This window comes from Corylus avellana, chromosome ca8 (assembly GCF_901000735.1).
Source record: "Corylus avellana chromosome ca8, CavTom2PMs-1.0".
In the NCBI taxonomy this organism is placed as follows: domain Eukaryota; kingdom Viridiplantae; phylum Streptophyta; class Magnoliopsida; order Fagales; family Betulaceae; genus Corylus; species Corylus avellana.
In genome coordinates this window covers 5692903-5707579 of record NC_081548.1, presented here as the reverse complement: position 1 = coordinate 5707579, position 14677 = coordinate 5692903, and the positions used below count along the sequence as shown (strand labels likewise).

Here is a 14677-nt window from a genome sequence, read left to right as displayed (position 1 = left end):
TTGTTGATTTTGTGGCCTTCCTCTACTATTTATCTTGTAATCGTCTCTTGTGAAATTTAACAAGAATGATTACTCTTCTTCTAAAAAAAACCTTCATATAACTATATTAAATATAATATTAAGAGGGAGAAGAGAGAGAGCGGAAAGTATGTAATAGACTACATTGTATTGAGACTGATTAAATTAAGTGTATTATAGAAGCATCTATTTATAGAGAGGCTATAAATGATAGGCAAGTAACCTAGGAGACTAAGGAAAAGTAAATTTAGTAGGCTAAGAAAACTCTAGAATCCATAAGGAAGTAAATAACTCTAACATAATATTCTTAACAATGTCAACCTTTTGTTTCTTTAGTAGGGTTGGTAACAATAGTAGTATGGACTTCTAATAGTAGTATGGACTTCTAAAGGGCTTTTGCCTTTTGATATGTATCTGTCCTCCTAAGCGAACCCATAATTTTCACATTCAACTTTTATTTCTATATTTCTTGACGGCAGCTATTGACCGGAGAGGGAAGCAAATTTTTTCGGGTTTAAAGCAAATTTATGTTCAAGATTTTTTTTCATGCACTTTTCTTTCATCTCTTTTCCATTAATTGGAATTTAGACAGTTGCTATATATATATTTTTTACAAACGTGCTTATATGTGGATTTTAAATATAAAATAATACAATGATATGCTAGTAAAAATAAAGTTTGTCCCTCAAGAGATAGCTCAATCGACTGAAAACCACGTTTTATGAAGCGAAGGTTACTAGTTCGAATCTCCAATCTTCTTTTACGTGGACATATAAAAATATATATATATATATATAAATAAATAAATAAATAAAGTTGGAAGCATTACGAATCTTAACAAAGGAGTGTCTTTTTTTTCTTTTTTGTTTTTAGAAAGAAAAATCAAAAGCAGATACCTTCTCCACTAATTTTATTTATTTATTTTTTGTATTGGCACAAATTACTAAATTAGAGCACCTGGTTTTCTTCCCTGGAATTTTCTTTACCCATTTTTCCTGTTTATAAACCTAACGCTACTTTTCCTTCAACTCTATCCCATTGCCGTCACAGACCAACGACATTGTAGTCTTGTACTCCTCCAACGCGTTCGACCATGTCCTCCGAAGAATCTCAAACCATGTCCTCCGAAGAATCTCAAACCCTGTCCTCCGACTCCGCGGTTGAGCCGCCGCAAAACGAGCAGAGCAAGAAAGCAGCCAAGAAGGAAGCCGCCAAGCAAGAGAAGCTGCGCCGTCGCCAGGAGGCTGCCGCGCTCGCCTCCACCGTGCAGTCAGTATCCGTCGAAGACGACCCGCTCGCCGCCAACTACGGCGACGTTCCGATCCTGGAGCTACAGTCGAAGGTCGACGTTAGGGGCTGGACCGAGGTCGGCGCGCTGACCGAGGCGCTGAGGGACCGCTACGTGGTCGTGCACGGTCGCGCGCAGACGATCCGCGCTGTTGGGAAGAACATGGCCTTCGTGGTCGTAAGAGAGAAGGGTTTCACCATCCAGTGTGTCGTCACGGCGCAGCCCGACGTCGTGAGCCGCCAGATGGTTAAGTATGTCGCGGCGCTGAGCCGCGAGTCGATCGTGGACATCGAAGGCATCGTCTCTGTTCCTAATGTTCCCATTAAAGGCGCTAGTCAGCAGGTTAGCCTTTACATGTGTCTCTGTGTATATGTGAATGTATGTACGTATTTATGTATGATTGAATTTAGAAGTGTATGATATAATTGTAGAATGTGATGACGATTAAAGGGAGTTAATCAAATCTAAGGTGTGGATAGTAGTACATCTTAGGAGATCAGTAGAAGTTTGAAGATACTATATTTTCATTCCAAGTGAATGGAGAACATTACAGTTGAAAGCAATACGAAGTCAATATGGAAAACCAAAAATGAATGAAGGGGAGAAATGAGTATGGTGTTGGAGACTTTCACTGGTTTATGTAAGTTTGTGGGTATTTGTACATGGACAACTAGACCATATTAAGCAGCTCATTTGTGAAAAAGATTGAAAGAAGTTTACCATATAGGCTACCCTTCTTACTCTTGTTGACAACAAAAGTTTGGGTTTTTTTTTATTTTTATTTTTATTTTTCTCATTTGATGGGAGCTTTGGCAAGTGTTTTTGAAGTTTTTATATGCATAACAATGTTTATATCCTTGAAGGTTGAAGTCCAAGTGCGAAAATTATATTGTGTTAACAAGGCTATGCCAACCTTACCCATAAACATTGAAGATGCGGCTCGAAGTGAAGCCGATATTGAAAAAGGTTTGCAGGTACATCCATTAATGAGGATCTCTCTGCATTTTTCTTAAGCTTTGCTGAAAGCCCTTATAACCTTGTATTATTACATATTTTTGGCTATCTGCATGTATATTTATTATTGGATCATATGATGGGTGCAGGCTGGAGAACAGCTTGTTCGGGTTAACCAGGATACTCGTTTGAACTATAGAGTTCTTGACCTACGAACGCCTGCTAATCAAGGAATTTTTCGCATTCAGAGTGAAGTTGGAAATGCAAGTTCCTGCCCTTTCTGGATTATCTTTTCCATTTTTTTACCATCAATAATTTATATACTGTTTGTCGTATCATTGTGCAACACGTGTTTTTTTTATTGAACCATGTTTGATATATGATAGTATCAAGAATATCTCTAAAAGGGGATGAACAAATTTTCTACAGTCTCTACATGTAGAATTTCTAATTGCCATTGTGTGAGAGAGAGTTTTTACCATTGGCTGGACATATAAAAAAGAAGGAAACAAGGAGAGGTATGGAAGGATTGGTTGGTTGTTGAATCAGGAGAAGAGTATTCTTGTCTTAAATTCCCTCCACCATTCCTACAACAAAATTTAAGGGCAGGTTGTGATTGTAGTTTTACATATTCAAAAGTTAAATTAGGGATTCGTTTTTGGCATTTTTTGGGGGCTTTCTCAATTAATTTTATAGACTTAATAGTATTTTTCTCAAGAAAGTTTAACTAATAATTGATGTTTTTGTAAAGCACTTAAATTTGTAGTTTGAATTCATTAATGAATACTATTTGATTATCAGAATTGAGGGTTTATTGGGTTGTCATGGGGCTAAATTTTATTTATGTAGCTCATTCTTTCATTCCACACACACAAATGATATTTGCGTATTCTCCACATGTATCATTATGCTTTTTCTTTAGGGCTCTTTACTTTTTAATTTACATTCATGAAATTAAGTCTCAAGAAACAAATCAAGCTTTTTAATTTTGTAAATTTGTTCATTAGAGTTCATTGTTGTTAGTAATGTTGTTGGTTTTCTCAATTAATTTTATAGACATATAGTATTTTGCTTAAGAAAGTTTAACTAATAATCGATGTTTTTGTAGAGCACATAAATTTGCAGTTGGAATTCATTAATGAATAGTATTTCTTTATCAGAATTAAGGGTTTATTGGGTTGTCACGGTGCTAAATTTCATTTATGTAGCTCATTCTTTCTTTCCACTCACACATTGATACTTGTGTAGTCTCCACATGTATCATTATGCTTTTCTTTAGGGCTCTTTACTTTCTAATTTACATTCGTGAAATGAAGTATCAAGAAACAAATCAAGCTTTTTAATTTTGTAAATTTGTTCATAGAGTTCATTGTTGTTAGTAATGTTCCTAAGCTAAACATTGTTGTGCTTAATTAGTTGGATTACTGTGCAGGTATTTAGACAATTCTTATTATCTGAAGGTTTTGTCGAAATACACACTCCAAAACTAATAGCTGGCTCAAGTGAAGGTGGTGCTGCTGTGTTTAGACTCGACTACAAAGGGCAGTCTGCATGCTTGGCTCAATCACCTCAGCTTCACAAGCAAATGGCAATTTGTGGTGATTTTGGGCGTGTTTTCGAGATTGGTCCTGTTTTCAGAGCGGAGGACTCTTATACTCATAGGCATTTGTGTGAGTTTACGGGTCTCGATATTGAAATGGAGATTAGGCACTATTTTGAGGTAGAATCAGATTTTTTAGGTTGGTTTCAAACCTAAATTTAGTGATGGTCCTTAATTTTCTAAGGAATAGTGCTTGTTTTGCAGGTTATGGATGTTGTGGACCAATTATTTGTTACAATGTTTGACACTTTGAACAAGAATTGTTCGAAGGAACTAGAAGCAGTGGGGAGGCAATACCAATTTGAGCCTTTGAAGGTCATTAATAATTATTCAAGAAGCTTATGAAAATCTAGTTGTATGTTTATCTAGTATAGTAGTACTCCCCTCTTGGCTATTGCCTTTATCTTGAATTTGATTGTTAATGTTTACATGTGCAGTACCTGCGCCAGACCCTAAGGCTTACATTTGAGGAAGGAATCCAAATGCTTAAGGTAAATTAATAAATGGGGGTTGATGTGCATGAGTCTAAATGTTCGTCCATGTGTGTGAGCCTAGGATTTTAGAGAAGGGGGAGGGGGGAATGCCACCTGCGTTTTACTTTACGTAATCATTTGAATATTTTGATTAAGAAATTATACCTTGATTCTCTTATGATAGTTGATTTCTTATTTACATGGCTTTATCCTACACTTCATCATCCTAATTACAATAATAAATAAAATTTACATTTAATACTTTTACAAAAAATTCATGAATATTACATTTTCAGGGCTGAAATTAATAGGATTGGCAGATTCTCATGTCAGTGTCCTAGTACATGGGCATTTTGGATGATGCTTCTTGGGGGTGTCTTCTTGTGGGTGTTTTTGCGGGTTTCTTAAGCTAGGTCTTCTTTGTGGAGGGTTTTGGGTTTTGTAGTCTTGTGGGTGTTGGGTTCATGGGCGTTTTGGGTTGGTTGGGTTGCAGGTGTTTTTGATGTTTTCTGGGAGCTCCCTGTTTATACGGTTTTTGTACTTAGGGGTGTCTTACGCTTTTTCAATAAAATTTTACATTACAGTGTCCTGGTACATAGGTTTTGAACAAAAAAAAAAAAAGAAAAAAAAAAGGTGTTATATTAGATTTTTTTTGGCTGGTGAAGCAATTATCCGACACTTGTATGACTCGAAGAATAGGCAATGAAGGACTTATTTATGGCTTATAATTAGTTTCTTCCTGTCCCATATTTATTTGAATGCTTTGTGTTCTTTTCTTTTTGGCATTAAATATTATCCTTTGCAAATTGAAAGTTACAAAAATGGATGCAAAAGGTGTAATTGGCTGATAGAAAAAAAATAGCTTATGCTTTAAGTGATTGAGAACACGTTTTGCATATTCTTAGTAAGGTTAATTAGTGGTTTACTGCTAATTGCCAAGTCTCCTTTCCTCAATTTTTTGCTTTTTGTTTTTGATAAATGAAAAAAGGGCAATCCTAAAGTTTGACTTATTTGTACAGGATGCTGGTGTAGAAGTGGACCCATTTGGGGACCTAAATACTGAGTCGGAAAGAAAGCTAGGCAAACTTGTTTTAGAGAAGTAATTTACTTTCTTGATCTCTATCCAGACTATACTATTTATGTTATTTTCTTGTCCGTATTTAAATTCTATGATTAATGATTTAAATTATGTAGCTATAAATGACAAGCAGATTTCATTTCTGATTGTAGGTATGGCACTGAGTTCTACATTCTTCACCGTTATCCTTTGGCTGTTAGGCCATTCTATACAATGCCTTGCTACGACAATCCTGCTTACAGTAACTCGTTTGATGTCTTCATTCGTGGTAAATGATCAACTTTCATAAATAGTACTATTGTTGCATTTATATTTTCAATCTTTTGTTGCCTTGTTCGTAGCATTTTAGGCAATTCATAATAAGTGTTTATTATTTTATCAATGTGGTGTGGATACTGATACCAGATATGGATACAAGGCAATATAGATATGCAGATATGACAATTCTTGGAAATTAGATATCTTACAGGAGTTTGTGCTTATATTTCTCTATATAAATGTTAATCATAGTTTAATTATATGTATAAATATCTTACAGTTTGTTTTGGTGACCTTTTATCTCATTGTGTGTCTGCATGTAATGTGTGGTTGTTAGCTCTCATTGATCTTCAGTATCCTTGGATGCCTATTTATTATCTTTTCTGTGTAATATGTAATATGGTATGATGTATGATTACCCGGAGATACTTGTGTCAACAAGGGTACGGGCATGACATCCAAGCCTGACACTTTTGGAATTACATACACACCTTGAATCCCAACCAGAGGGAGGGGCCTTAAAGGATGGAGTGGTAGAATCTGTTGCTATGTTTCATAGTAAACTGATCACCTGCTTTGAAGGCCAATTTGTGTTTCAGTCCCTCTCTCTCTCTCTCTCTCTCTCTCTCTCCTGCTTCCTTACGAGCTTTCTAGGATTGGGAGATAGAATCTATTGCTACATTTCATTGTAACTTTAACTTGATCGCCTGTTTTAAAAGTTAATGTGTCCTAGTCTGTGCTTATTCCCTTGGTGCCTTATGGATGTTCTGTTTGGAAAATAGTAGAATGTGCTGCAAGTGTTTTGTTGAAATTATCTTCTTATTGCTTTATCTAAATTAATTTTTTTTTGTTAATTGATCTTAATTATTCTGTTCCTTTTTCCCTTAGGTGAGGAGATAATATCTGGAGGTCAGCGTGTGCATGTACCAGAATTCTTGGCTGAACGTGCACAGGCATGTGGAATTGATGTCCAGACAATATCGACTTATATTGATTCTTTCAGGTAATTTTATGTTTCTTATTTGTTCTTTGATTTTCCATAATTGTTGTTTTAGTTTGCCAGCCACTTTCCATCAGTGTTCATGCTAATCAAATCTGCTTCTTTACACAGTTTACTCCCCCTTCTAAAAAAAATATTATGGTTATTGGTGAAATCAGAATTACAGTTGGGTAAATAAGGGTTGCTTTTTTCAGATAATACTTAGTTGATTGTTTAGCATGAGAAAAATGTCTGCAAAATCAGTATTGGTTATTTTGAATTCGTTATTGTGAATTCCTCTTAATCAGTGATTTTTATTTATTTTTTATTGCTGTAGTAAGAAGTAAATTTGGTCAAGTATAATTGTCTATTGCATATTGAGTTGATGGTACACCAATAGATGTGCTACTGTGAGGACAATGTCACCTTAGAGGTTACTCCACGGTTGGTAAAGGGTAGAAGTGAGCTTCTTAATTTAGAATGCTCTATCAACTACGATGCTAAGAGTGCATCCACTAGGGGGGGAAAGGCAATTATCACGTTTTCTTGCATTGAGTGTCTTGGGGGGTTTTGGGCTTTGCTGTTTTGTGGGTTTTGAGCTTGAGGGCTTGTTGGGTTTTGGGTTTCCTGCTCGTTTGGAGCCTCTTGTGTATATTGTGTGTGCTTAGGGGCGCCTTACGCTGTTTAATAAATTATTACTTAAAATGGTTATTGGTGAAATTAGAATTACAGTTGGGTGAACAAGGGTTGCTTCTGTCAGATAATACTGAGTTGATTGTTTAGCATGAGAAAATGTCTGTAAAATCAGTATTGGTTATTGTGAATTCCTGTTATTAGTGATTTTTTTGCTGTAGTAAGAAGTAAATTTGGTCAAGGATAATTGTCTATTGCATGTTGAGTTGATGGTACACCAGTAGATGTGCTACACGAAAAAAGAGCCGTGAAAATTAATTTTCTTTCAGTAGAACTCTGTAATTGAACCCATTAAATTTTTTGTGTTAATGCTTTGAGCCCTACATTATTTGTTTACAAATTTATCTAACTTTCTAGTTGTCTATCTTGGAACTTGATCGATCTCCTATAAGGTTTCTCAATCTGGTTTTACTGTAATGTTAATTTTTATGCATAATATGTTGAAGTTATGTCTAGTGAATGCATAGAATTTAGAAATTTGTGGGCTTTTTAAACCCAAGTATGGTTTTAGCATTCCTATCAAGATAAGTACTCAACCAGAAGAGAATTGATAAAAAAAACTCTTAAGCAGTTCGTTATCAACTTATCACTTGAGAGGGGTGCACCGTGTAAAATGTTTTCCCATGTGCACTCAAATTTTTGCTTCTTATGTTCATGGGAAATTGCTGCATAATATTTTGGAAACAAAATTTCTCTACTCATGGCTAAAATATCATATTGTTGGTCTATTTCAGATATGGTGCACCTCCACATGGTGGGTTTGGAGTAGGGTTGGAGCGTGTGGTGATGCTTTTTTGCGGTTTGAATAACATCAGGAAAACGTCCCTTTTCCCCCGTGACCCACTTAGGATTGCTCCCTGAAAAGTATATTCAAGCAAGCAGTGGTCGCACTGAAATCTTTTACCTGACAGAGGAAATGTTTCTTTTGAGTACTTTTAAAGCATGTGAAGCAATAGCCAATCCGTATAAATTGGTACTTATTGTCATTCTTTATTTGCTGCTTTCGGTACTTCAATATGAAAATATTACATTTGGTATATGAAATAGTCACTGATCTTTTGACAAGGGGAGATCACCCTAGTGAGAATTCTGTTAGACTTTGCGATGGGATGTTAATTTTTTTTTTAATGTATAATAATTGTGCTGAACTACTAGAGCATTTAGAGTGGTTTATGCATATTTTTATGCAAAATGATTATTCAAAACCCCCTTTATTTAGTTTAACTATATATATATTTTATCAATATCATTTAAGTAATTTTTTTTTATTCTTTTTTTATTCTTTCTTTATTTGTTTAGTAAGGATTATATATATATATATATATATATATATATATATATTTTCTTCTAATTATCATATTTTTAACGGTCTTTTTTTTTTTTTTTGGCAAGATTGTGTCATATAGCAAATAAAATTGATCAGATACTCATTTATCAGTCCTTTCCTTTTCTCCCTCTTTCAGTATTTCTATCAAACACGTTACCTACATAATAACATGTCTACAACGGCTTCTCCAATCTCTTATTATTCACCTGCAGTTCAATCTTACCCATTCATTATTACTCTCAATGCTACCATCTTCGCGAAGTTACATAAAGACAACTATCTGGCATCGAAGAATCAAATCCAACCTTATTTTTGTAGCCAAAAGTTGTTCTGTACCTTATGGCAATCTCCCAATCTCCTCCTCCCTTCTTAACAGCTCCTTCGACTTCCTCTGTTCTGTCATATTCCCAGATTACCAACCCAGACTATGAATAAGAAGGAAAAGCAAGGGAGGGGATGGGTTAAAATGGCAGAGAGAGAGAGAGAGAGAGGAGCTTACCTTCACCGGCTGAGAGAGAACGAGAGAGAGAGGCGGGCTTCACGCTTCACAACAATCTGCTCTCTAGGTCATTGATGCTGTCTGCCGAGAGAGAGAGAGAGAGAAATAGAAGGGGGAAAAATAAAAGAATGAAGTTTCGGGAAAAGAGAGGGAGAGAGAAATACTAAAAATTTAAATGCATTGGTGAACAGTGCACTCCCATGTAACGGTGCACTGTTTACAAATGGCTTAAAAATGCATTTTGCATTCTGTTTACATAAGCCGATGGGTGGCACTTTTACTCATTTGCTTAGTCATTTTGGATAAAAGTACAAGATGCTCTACTGTAAGTACTCTTCCATGATATTTTTTACTTAAAAGCTTTTGAGAGATTCTCATATAGCAATGTTAAAGATCAAAAACTATGCAACAGAGTCGACAACTAGTTAATAGCATTATCAAATGATTATTTCTTGTAATTCATGTAGAAAGTAGAAGTTGATTTTTTGGCTCCCCATCATTAAAATCGCTCATTGTTATTCTGTGGGGGCAAGAACTAATGGATAAGCATCAACTCAAACAGGTTATTTTATCCAATTTAAGATTGTATTATGTTCAACTTGTTTTCTTTGCCTTGATCTTTACAAATTTACCAATAATCTTTACAAGAGCAATGTCCATCTCTGAATCGATGAAATCTGTAGTTATCCCTGATAACAATTTCTCTACCATAAACCTGAGATATACTCTTCATAGCCAAGTGACAACCTCCACAAATCCGCTGGTTATTCACAACCCGGATAGGAGTTCCTGCAGGACTGCTTATAAGCCCAAAAGCGATGGCCAGCTTTTCACTATGTTTGGATGATGCTTCCTCTAGTTCTTCGTTTGGTAATCTTTCCTCCAACTCATCCAACATGGAGTATATTTCTACAGATTGTGGGTTTGAGAAATCTCCAGCTCTAAATTCATGAACAACTCCATTTTGCTCTATTAGGCTGCATCCTGGTTGCTTCTGCACTCCTGCCTCATGCAGCTTCTTTCTTGCCCAGCTCACATCATCCCACCTACCAGCTTTTGCATATATATTTGCAAGCAGCACATGAGCTGCATCGTTTAGAGGGTCTATCTCTGTGAGATGTTTAAAAGCATGCTCTGCTAAATCAACATTCTGGTGGCTTCCACATGCTCTCATCAAAGCACTCCACATAGAGACATCCGGTTCTATTGGCATGCTATTGATGAGCTTTAAGGCCTCTTCCAACTTCCCAACTCGACCTAGGAGATCAACCATACACCCATAGTGCTGGATCTTAGGAACAATTTTGTAGACATTAGTCATCCTGTTGAAGTATTTGTACCCTTCATCAATTAAACCTCCATGACTACAAGCAGATAGAAGAGCTATAAAAGTGACATGATCTGGCTCTATTGCTTTTTCTTCCATTTGCAGAAAAAGATCAATTGCTTTCCAGGCTTGCCCCTCCATGGCGTGAGCTGCTATCATTGCTGTCCACACAAATACATTTTTCTCGGTCATCTCAGAGAATAACTCATAGGCTTTTTCAATGCTTCCGCACTTCCCATACATGTCAATTAGGGCAGTCCCCAACATGTTATCCAACTCAATATGATTCTTTTTTATGTAAACATGGATCCAAATTCCATGATTCAGTGCCCCAACACTAGCACAAGAGGATAGCAAGCTGACCAAAGTGAGCTTGTCGGGTTTTACATTTGAACTCTGCATATCATTGAACAGCTTAAACAATTCTCCATACCGGTGAAACATAGCACAGCACTTGATCAAGGTGTTCCAAGAAATCACATCCTTCTTAGGGATCTCATAAAAGAAGGCTCTTGCCCTCTCTATATCTCCACTTCTGCAAAACCCATCCAACATTGAATTCCATGACACAACACTCTTACATGGCAACTGCTCAAAGACTTTGCAAGCTTCATCCAGTCGTTCACATTTTGCATAATGGTCTATCAAAGCATTCCCAAGAAACCCGTCAATAATCATGCCATATTTCACAATCAAGTTGTGGATGGATCTACCTAATTCACGATCTTTCACATGAGCACAGGCCGAGAGTGCAGTCACAAGAACAACCTCATCAGGCTTCACATTTTCAAATATCATTTCTCTGAACAACTCTAGACTTTCATAATAATAATCTCTTTGAACATAACCTGAAATCATCGTAGTCCACGAAATCAAATTTTTCTCTCCCATCTGTTGAAACAGGTGTCTAGCCGCATCGATCTTATTAGATTTCACATACCCACTGACCAATGTAGTGCATAAAACAACATCAATCTCAGATTTACATCTAGCCACAAGCTCCTGTGCTTTCTCCATTTCCCCACATTTGATATACATATCTACCAGACAATTCAGCAAATTCCCACTAATCTCCAACTCATTTTCTTCAACATAAAGGTGTAATTTCTCTCCCATTTTCAAGTCCCTCAACTTCGTACAAGCCGAAACCAAGCTAACCATGGTTATTTCATCAGGTTTAACCCCACTGACCTTCATTTCCCAGAATAGACCCAAAGCCTCGCAAGCCATTCCCTGACGAACAAAGCACGATATCATGGTATTCCAACTAATCACATCTCTATCAGGAAATTTCTCGAACAGTTGGTGTACTTCTTTCAAACTCCCGTCTTTTGAATAGAAACCCATCAGATTATTGTTCAAAGACCTAATGACCCCAAACCCAGATTTCAAAATCCGACCGTGAACTTCGCCTCCTTGTTGAAATGCGGAGACGCTAGAACAAGCGTGAATAAGAAAATGAAAACTGGAAACATCGAGTGATATCCCTCGGGTAACCATATGAGAGTAAATTGAGAAGACCTCTCCTGGAGAACCATTTTTTAGTTGGCTTTCAATAAGGGTGTTCCATATTACGGTCTCCGGGTCGTATGTTTGGCTAAAAATACGCCGAGCGTAGTTGAGATTTTCGTTGGAGATGAAGAATCTAAGGACATGGCTGGCTGTGAGAGGGTCATGGATGAGATTTGTGGTGATTAAATGGGCATGAATTCGTGAGAACTCCCTGATATTTGAACAAGATTTCAACAAAGAGATTATGCTCTGTGTTCGGATGGAAAAGGATTTATGGATAGGAGTGTTGGTTGGTTTCCGCGTGGGAAGAGAGAGAGATGAGAAGACCGTGGGAGAGGCTGCCATCATTGAATACTAGCCGTTAATTCCCTCCATTTTCCTTTGGCTTAAATCATTTTTTTTAATAAAATAAACTCCATGGTTACTCCATTTCAGGTTAGAGTACTAGCAAGAGATACCTATAACCTATTATCTTCATTATGTATATGAAAAATAAAAATTAAAAAAAAAAATCACAAGAAGTCACCTGCAACAACTTCTCTATTGCTTCCCTAAACATTGAGAATACTACATGCTACCAAATTTATAGAGAACCAAAAGAGTGTACCTATACATTATTTTAATATAAACATTTATTTTTTCTCTCTCATCTTTCATCTTTTTGCTGGAGATTGGATTGAGATTTTGTAAGAAAATGTAGGGTAGGTATGAAACTTGTATTTTGTAAAGAAATAATATTATAATGGTATACAAAAAGATAATAGAAGCTATATACTGTGAAATATATTTTTATAGGAAAACAAAAAGTAGTTTTGTACCTTAAACTTAAGAAAAAGGGGAAAATACACTTTAACTGCCTAAACTATCCACCGATTTACACTTTTAACCCCAAGGTTTAAAAAGTAACACTTTACCCCCCCAAGTAACTAACATTGACACTTAACTTCATGAAGTACACTTAACTTCATGAAGTACACTTTATCCCATGAAGTATTTTGAGTTGACACTTTACCCCCCCCTCCCTAGCAGCGGAAGTAACTAAGTTTTGGGAGGTAAAATGTCAACTCAAAGGGGGTAAAGTGTCAATTTAAAATACTTCAGGTAGTAAAGTGTACGTCATGGGGGTCAAGTATCAATGTGAGATACTTTGGAAAATAAAGTGTCACTTTTTAAATATTGAGGTTAAAAGTGTAAATTTGTGGATAATTCAGAAGGGTAAAGTATATTTTCTCTTAGAAAAATTCAAAGGAAAGCTGCTACTAATGCTCTAAAATATATTTGGATAAGGAAGCAAAACATAGTTTTATTCTCTAAACCTATGAAAAATTAAAAGGAAACTACTGCAGCTAGTACTCTTAGGAAAATATTTGTAAGACATTTATGTGGTAGGAAACATTACTCCCAATTGAAATTGTGTTAATTACTAAAAAAATTTCTAACAACAATTATGATAAGAATAAAATAATAATATTATATGTAAGTTACGGTAAATAATATTATATGTGAGTTACGGTAAATAATAATATTATATGTTAATAATATTAAAATAATAAAATTTCTAACAACGATTCTTGCCGTTGTCTTCATCTTCCGATGGGTGTGATTTTCAATCTGTGAGTTACTCTGAGATTTTTGGGCATCTACGTTTTTGGATTAGTGCATTTTTGGGCAATCTTTTTATGAAAATTTGGATTTGTTTTTGGGCATTGAAGCATCTTCAAAATTTGATTCTGGGCATCGGAAACAATCTATTCCTCTCTCTCTCTGTGTCGTTTTTTTTTTTGGGAAGATGAAGACGACGGCAGCAAGAATCGGTAGGAAAGATGAAGACGACGGCATAAAGACGAAGATGAATACGACGGCAAGAATTGTTGAGAAAGATGAAAATGTCGGCAAGAATCGTAGGGGAAGATGAAGACAACGGCGGTACAGGGGATATAAAGGGATTAGGTTTATTTAATTTAATGTGAATTGTGTGTTGGAGCCTCAAAATGATGTGGAAAAGCTTATTTGTCATTTTTTAAAAGCATAAATAAAAAAGAGCATGCGTCTTATTTCTACAGGGAGTGATCTATAAATTATGCCAACCACATGAACTAATTTTGCATTTATCTCTTTAATAAATGCATAGCTATTGTCCCATATTTAATTATTTGAATGCTTTGTGTTCTTTTCTTTTTGGCAATAAATATTATCCTTCGTAAATTAAAAATTACAAAACATGGATGCAAAAGGTGATATAATACACTGACAAAAAAAAAAAAAAAAAAAACCTTCTTCGATTAGCTTTCAGTGATTGAGAACTTATTGTGCATATGCATGGTAAGGTTAAGCAGTGGTTTACTACTAATTGCTAAGTCTCCTTCTCTCCTTAATTTCTATAAATGATAAACGGCTGATGGAAAAGTTTGACGTGTCTTTACAGGATGCTGGTGTAGATGTTGACCCATTTGGGGACCTAAAAACTGAGGCAGAAAGAAAGCTCGGCCAGCCTGTTTTAGAGAAGTAATTTACTTTCTTTATACTCATCAGTCGGACAGAGCAGTTTGCTCTGAAACAATGGTTTCAGCAATACAATCAGGTGGTACAAAAGTCCACAATCTATCCATAATCTGTGTCGTGGCCATCCTTGCCAACATATGTGCTACATGGTTGGCCTCCCTTCTAACGT

General features: G+C 35.9%; 2 protein-coding genes across 2 annotated transcripts; one reads left to right on the top strand and one right to left on the bottom strand.

The window, feature by feature from the left end:
- Positions 1-938: 938 nt before the first annotated feature.
- Positions 939-8406, top strand: LOC132190693 (aspartate--tRNA ligase 2, cytoplasmic-like). The gene is made up of 10 exons (XM_059605740.1): positions 939-1648; positions 2170-2280; positions 2410-2523; positions 3693-3980; positions 4065-4175; positions 4298-4351; positions 5353-5432; positions 5564-5679; positions 6558-6672; positions 8076-8406. Exons 1-10 carry the CDS (start codon positions 1112-1114, stop codon positions 8200-8202), a joined length of 1653 nt encoding a protein of 550 aa, XP_059461723.1. The 5' UTR covers positions 939-1111; the 3' UTR covers positions 8203-8406.
- Positions 8407-9766: 1360 nt separating this feature from the next.
- Positions 9767-12354, bottom strand: LOC132190375 (pentatricopeptide repeat-containing protein At2g29760, chloroplastic-like). The gene has a single exon (XM_059605348.1). The coding sequence runs from the start codon at positions 12352-12354 to the stop codon at positions 9796-9798; it is 2559 nt and encodes an 852-aa protein (XP_059461331.1). The 3' UTR covers positions 9767-9795.
- Between the last annotated feature and the right edge of the window lie 2323 nt (positions 12355-14677).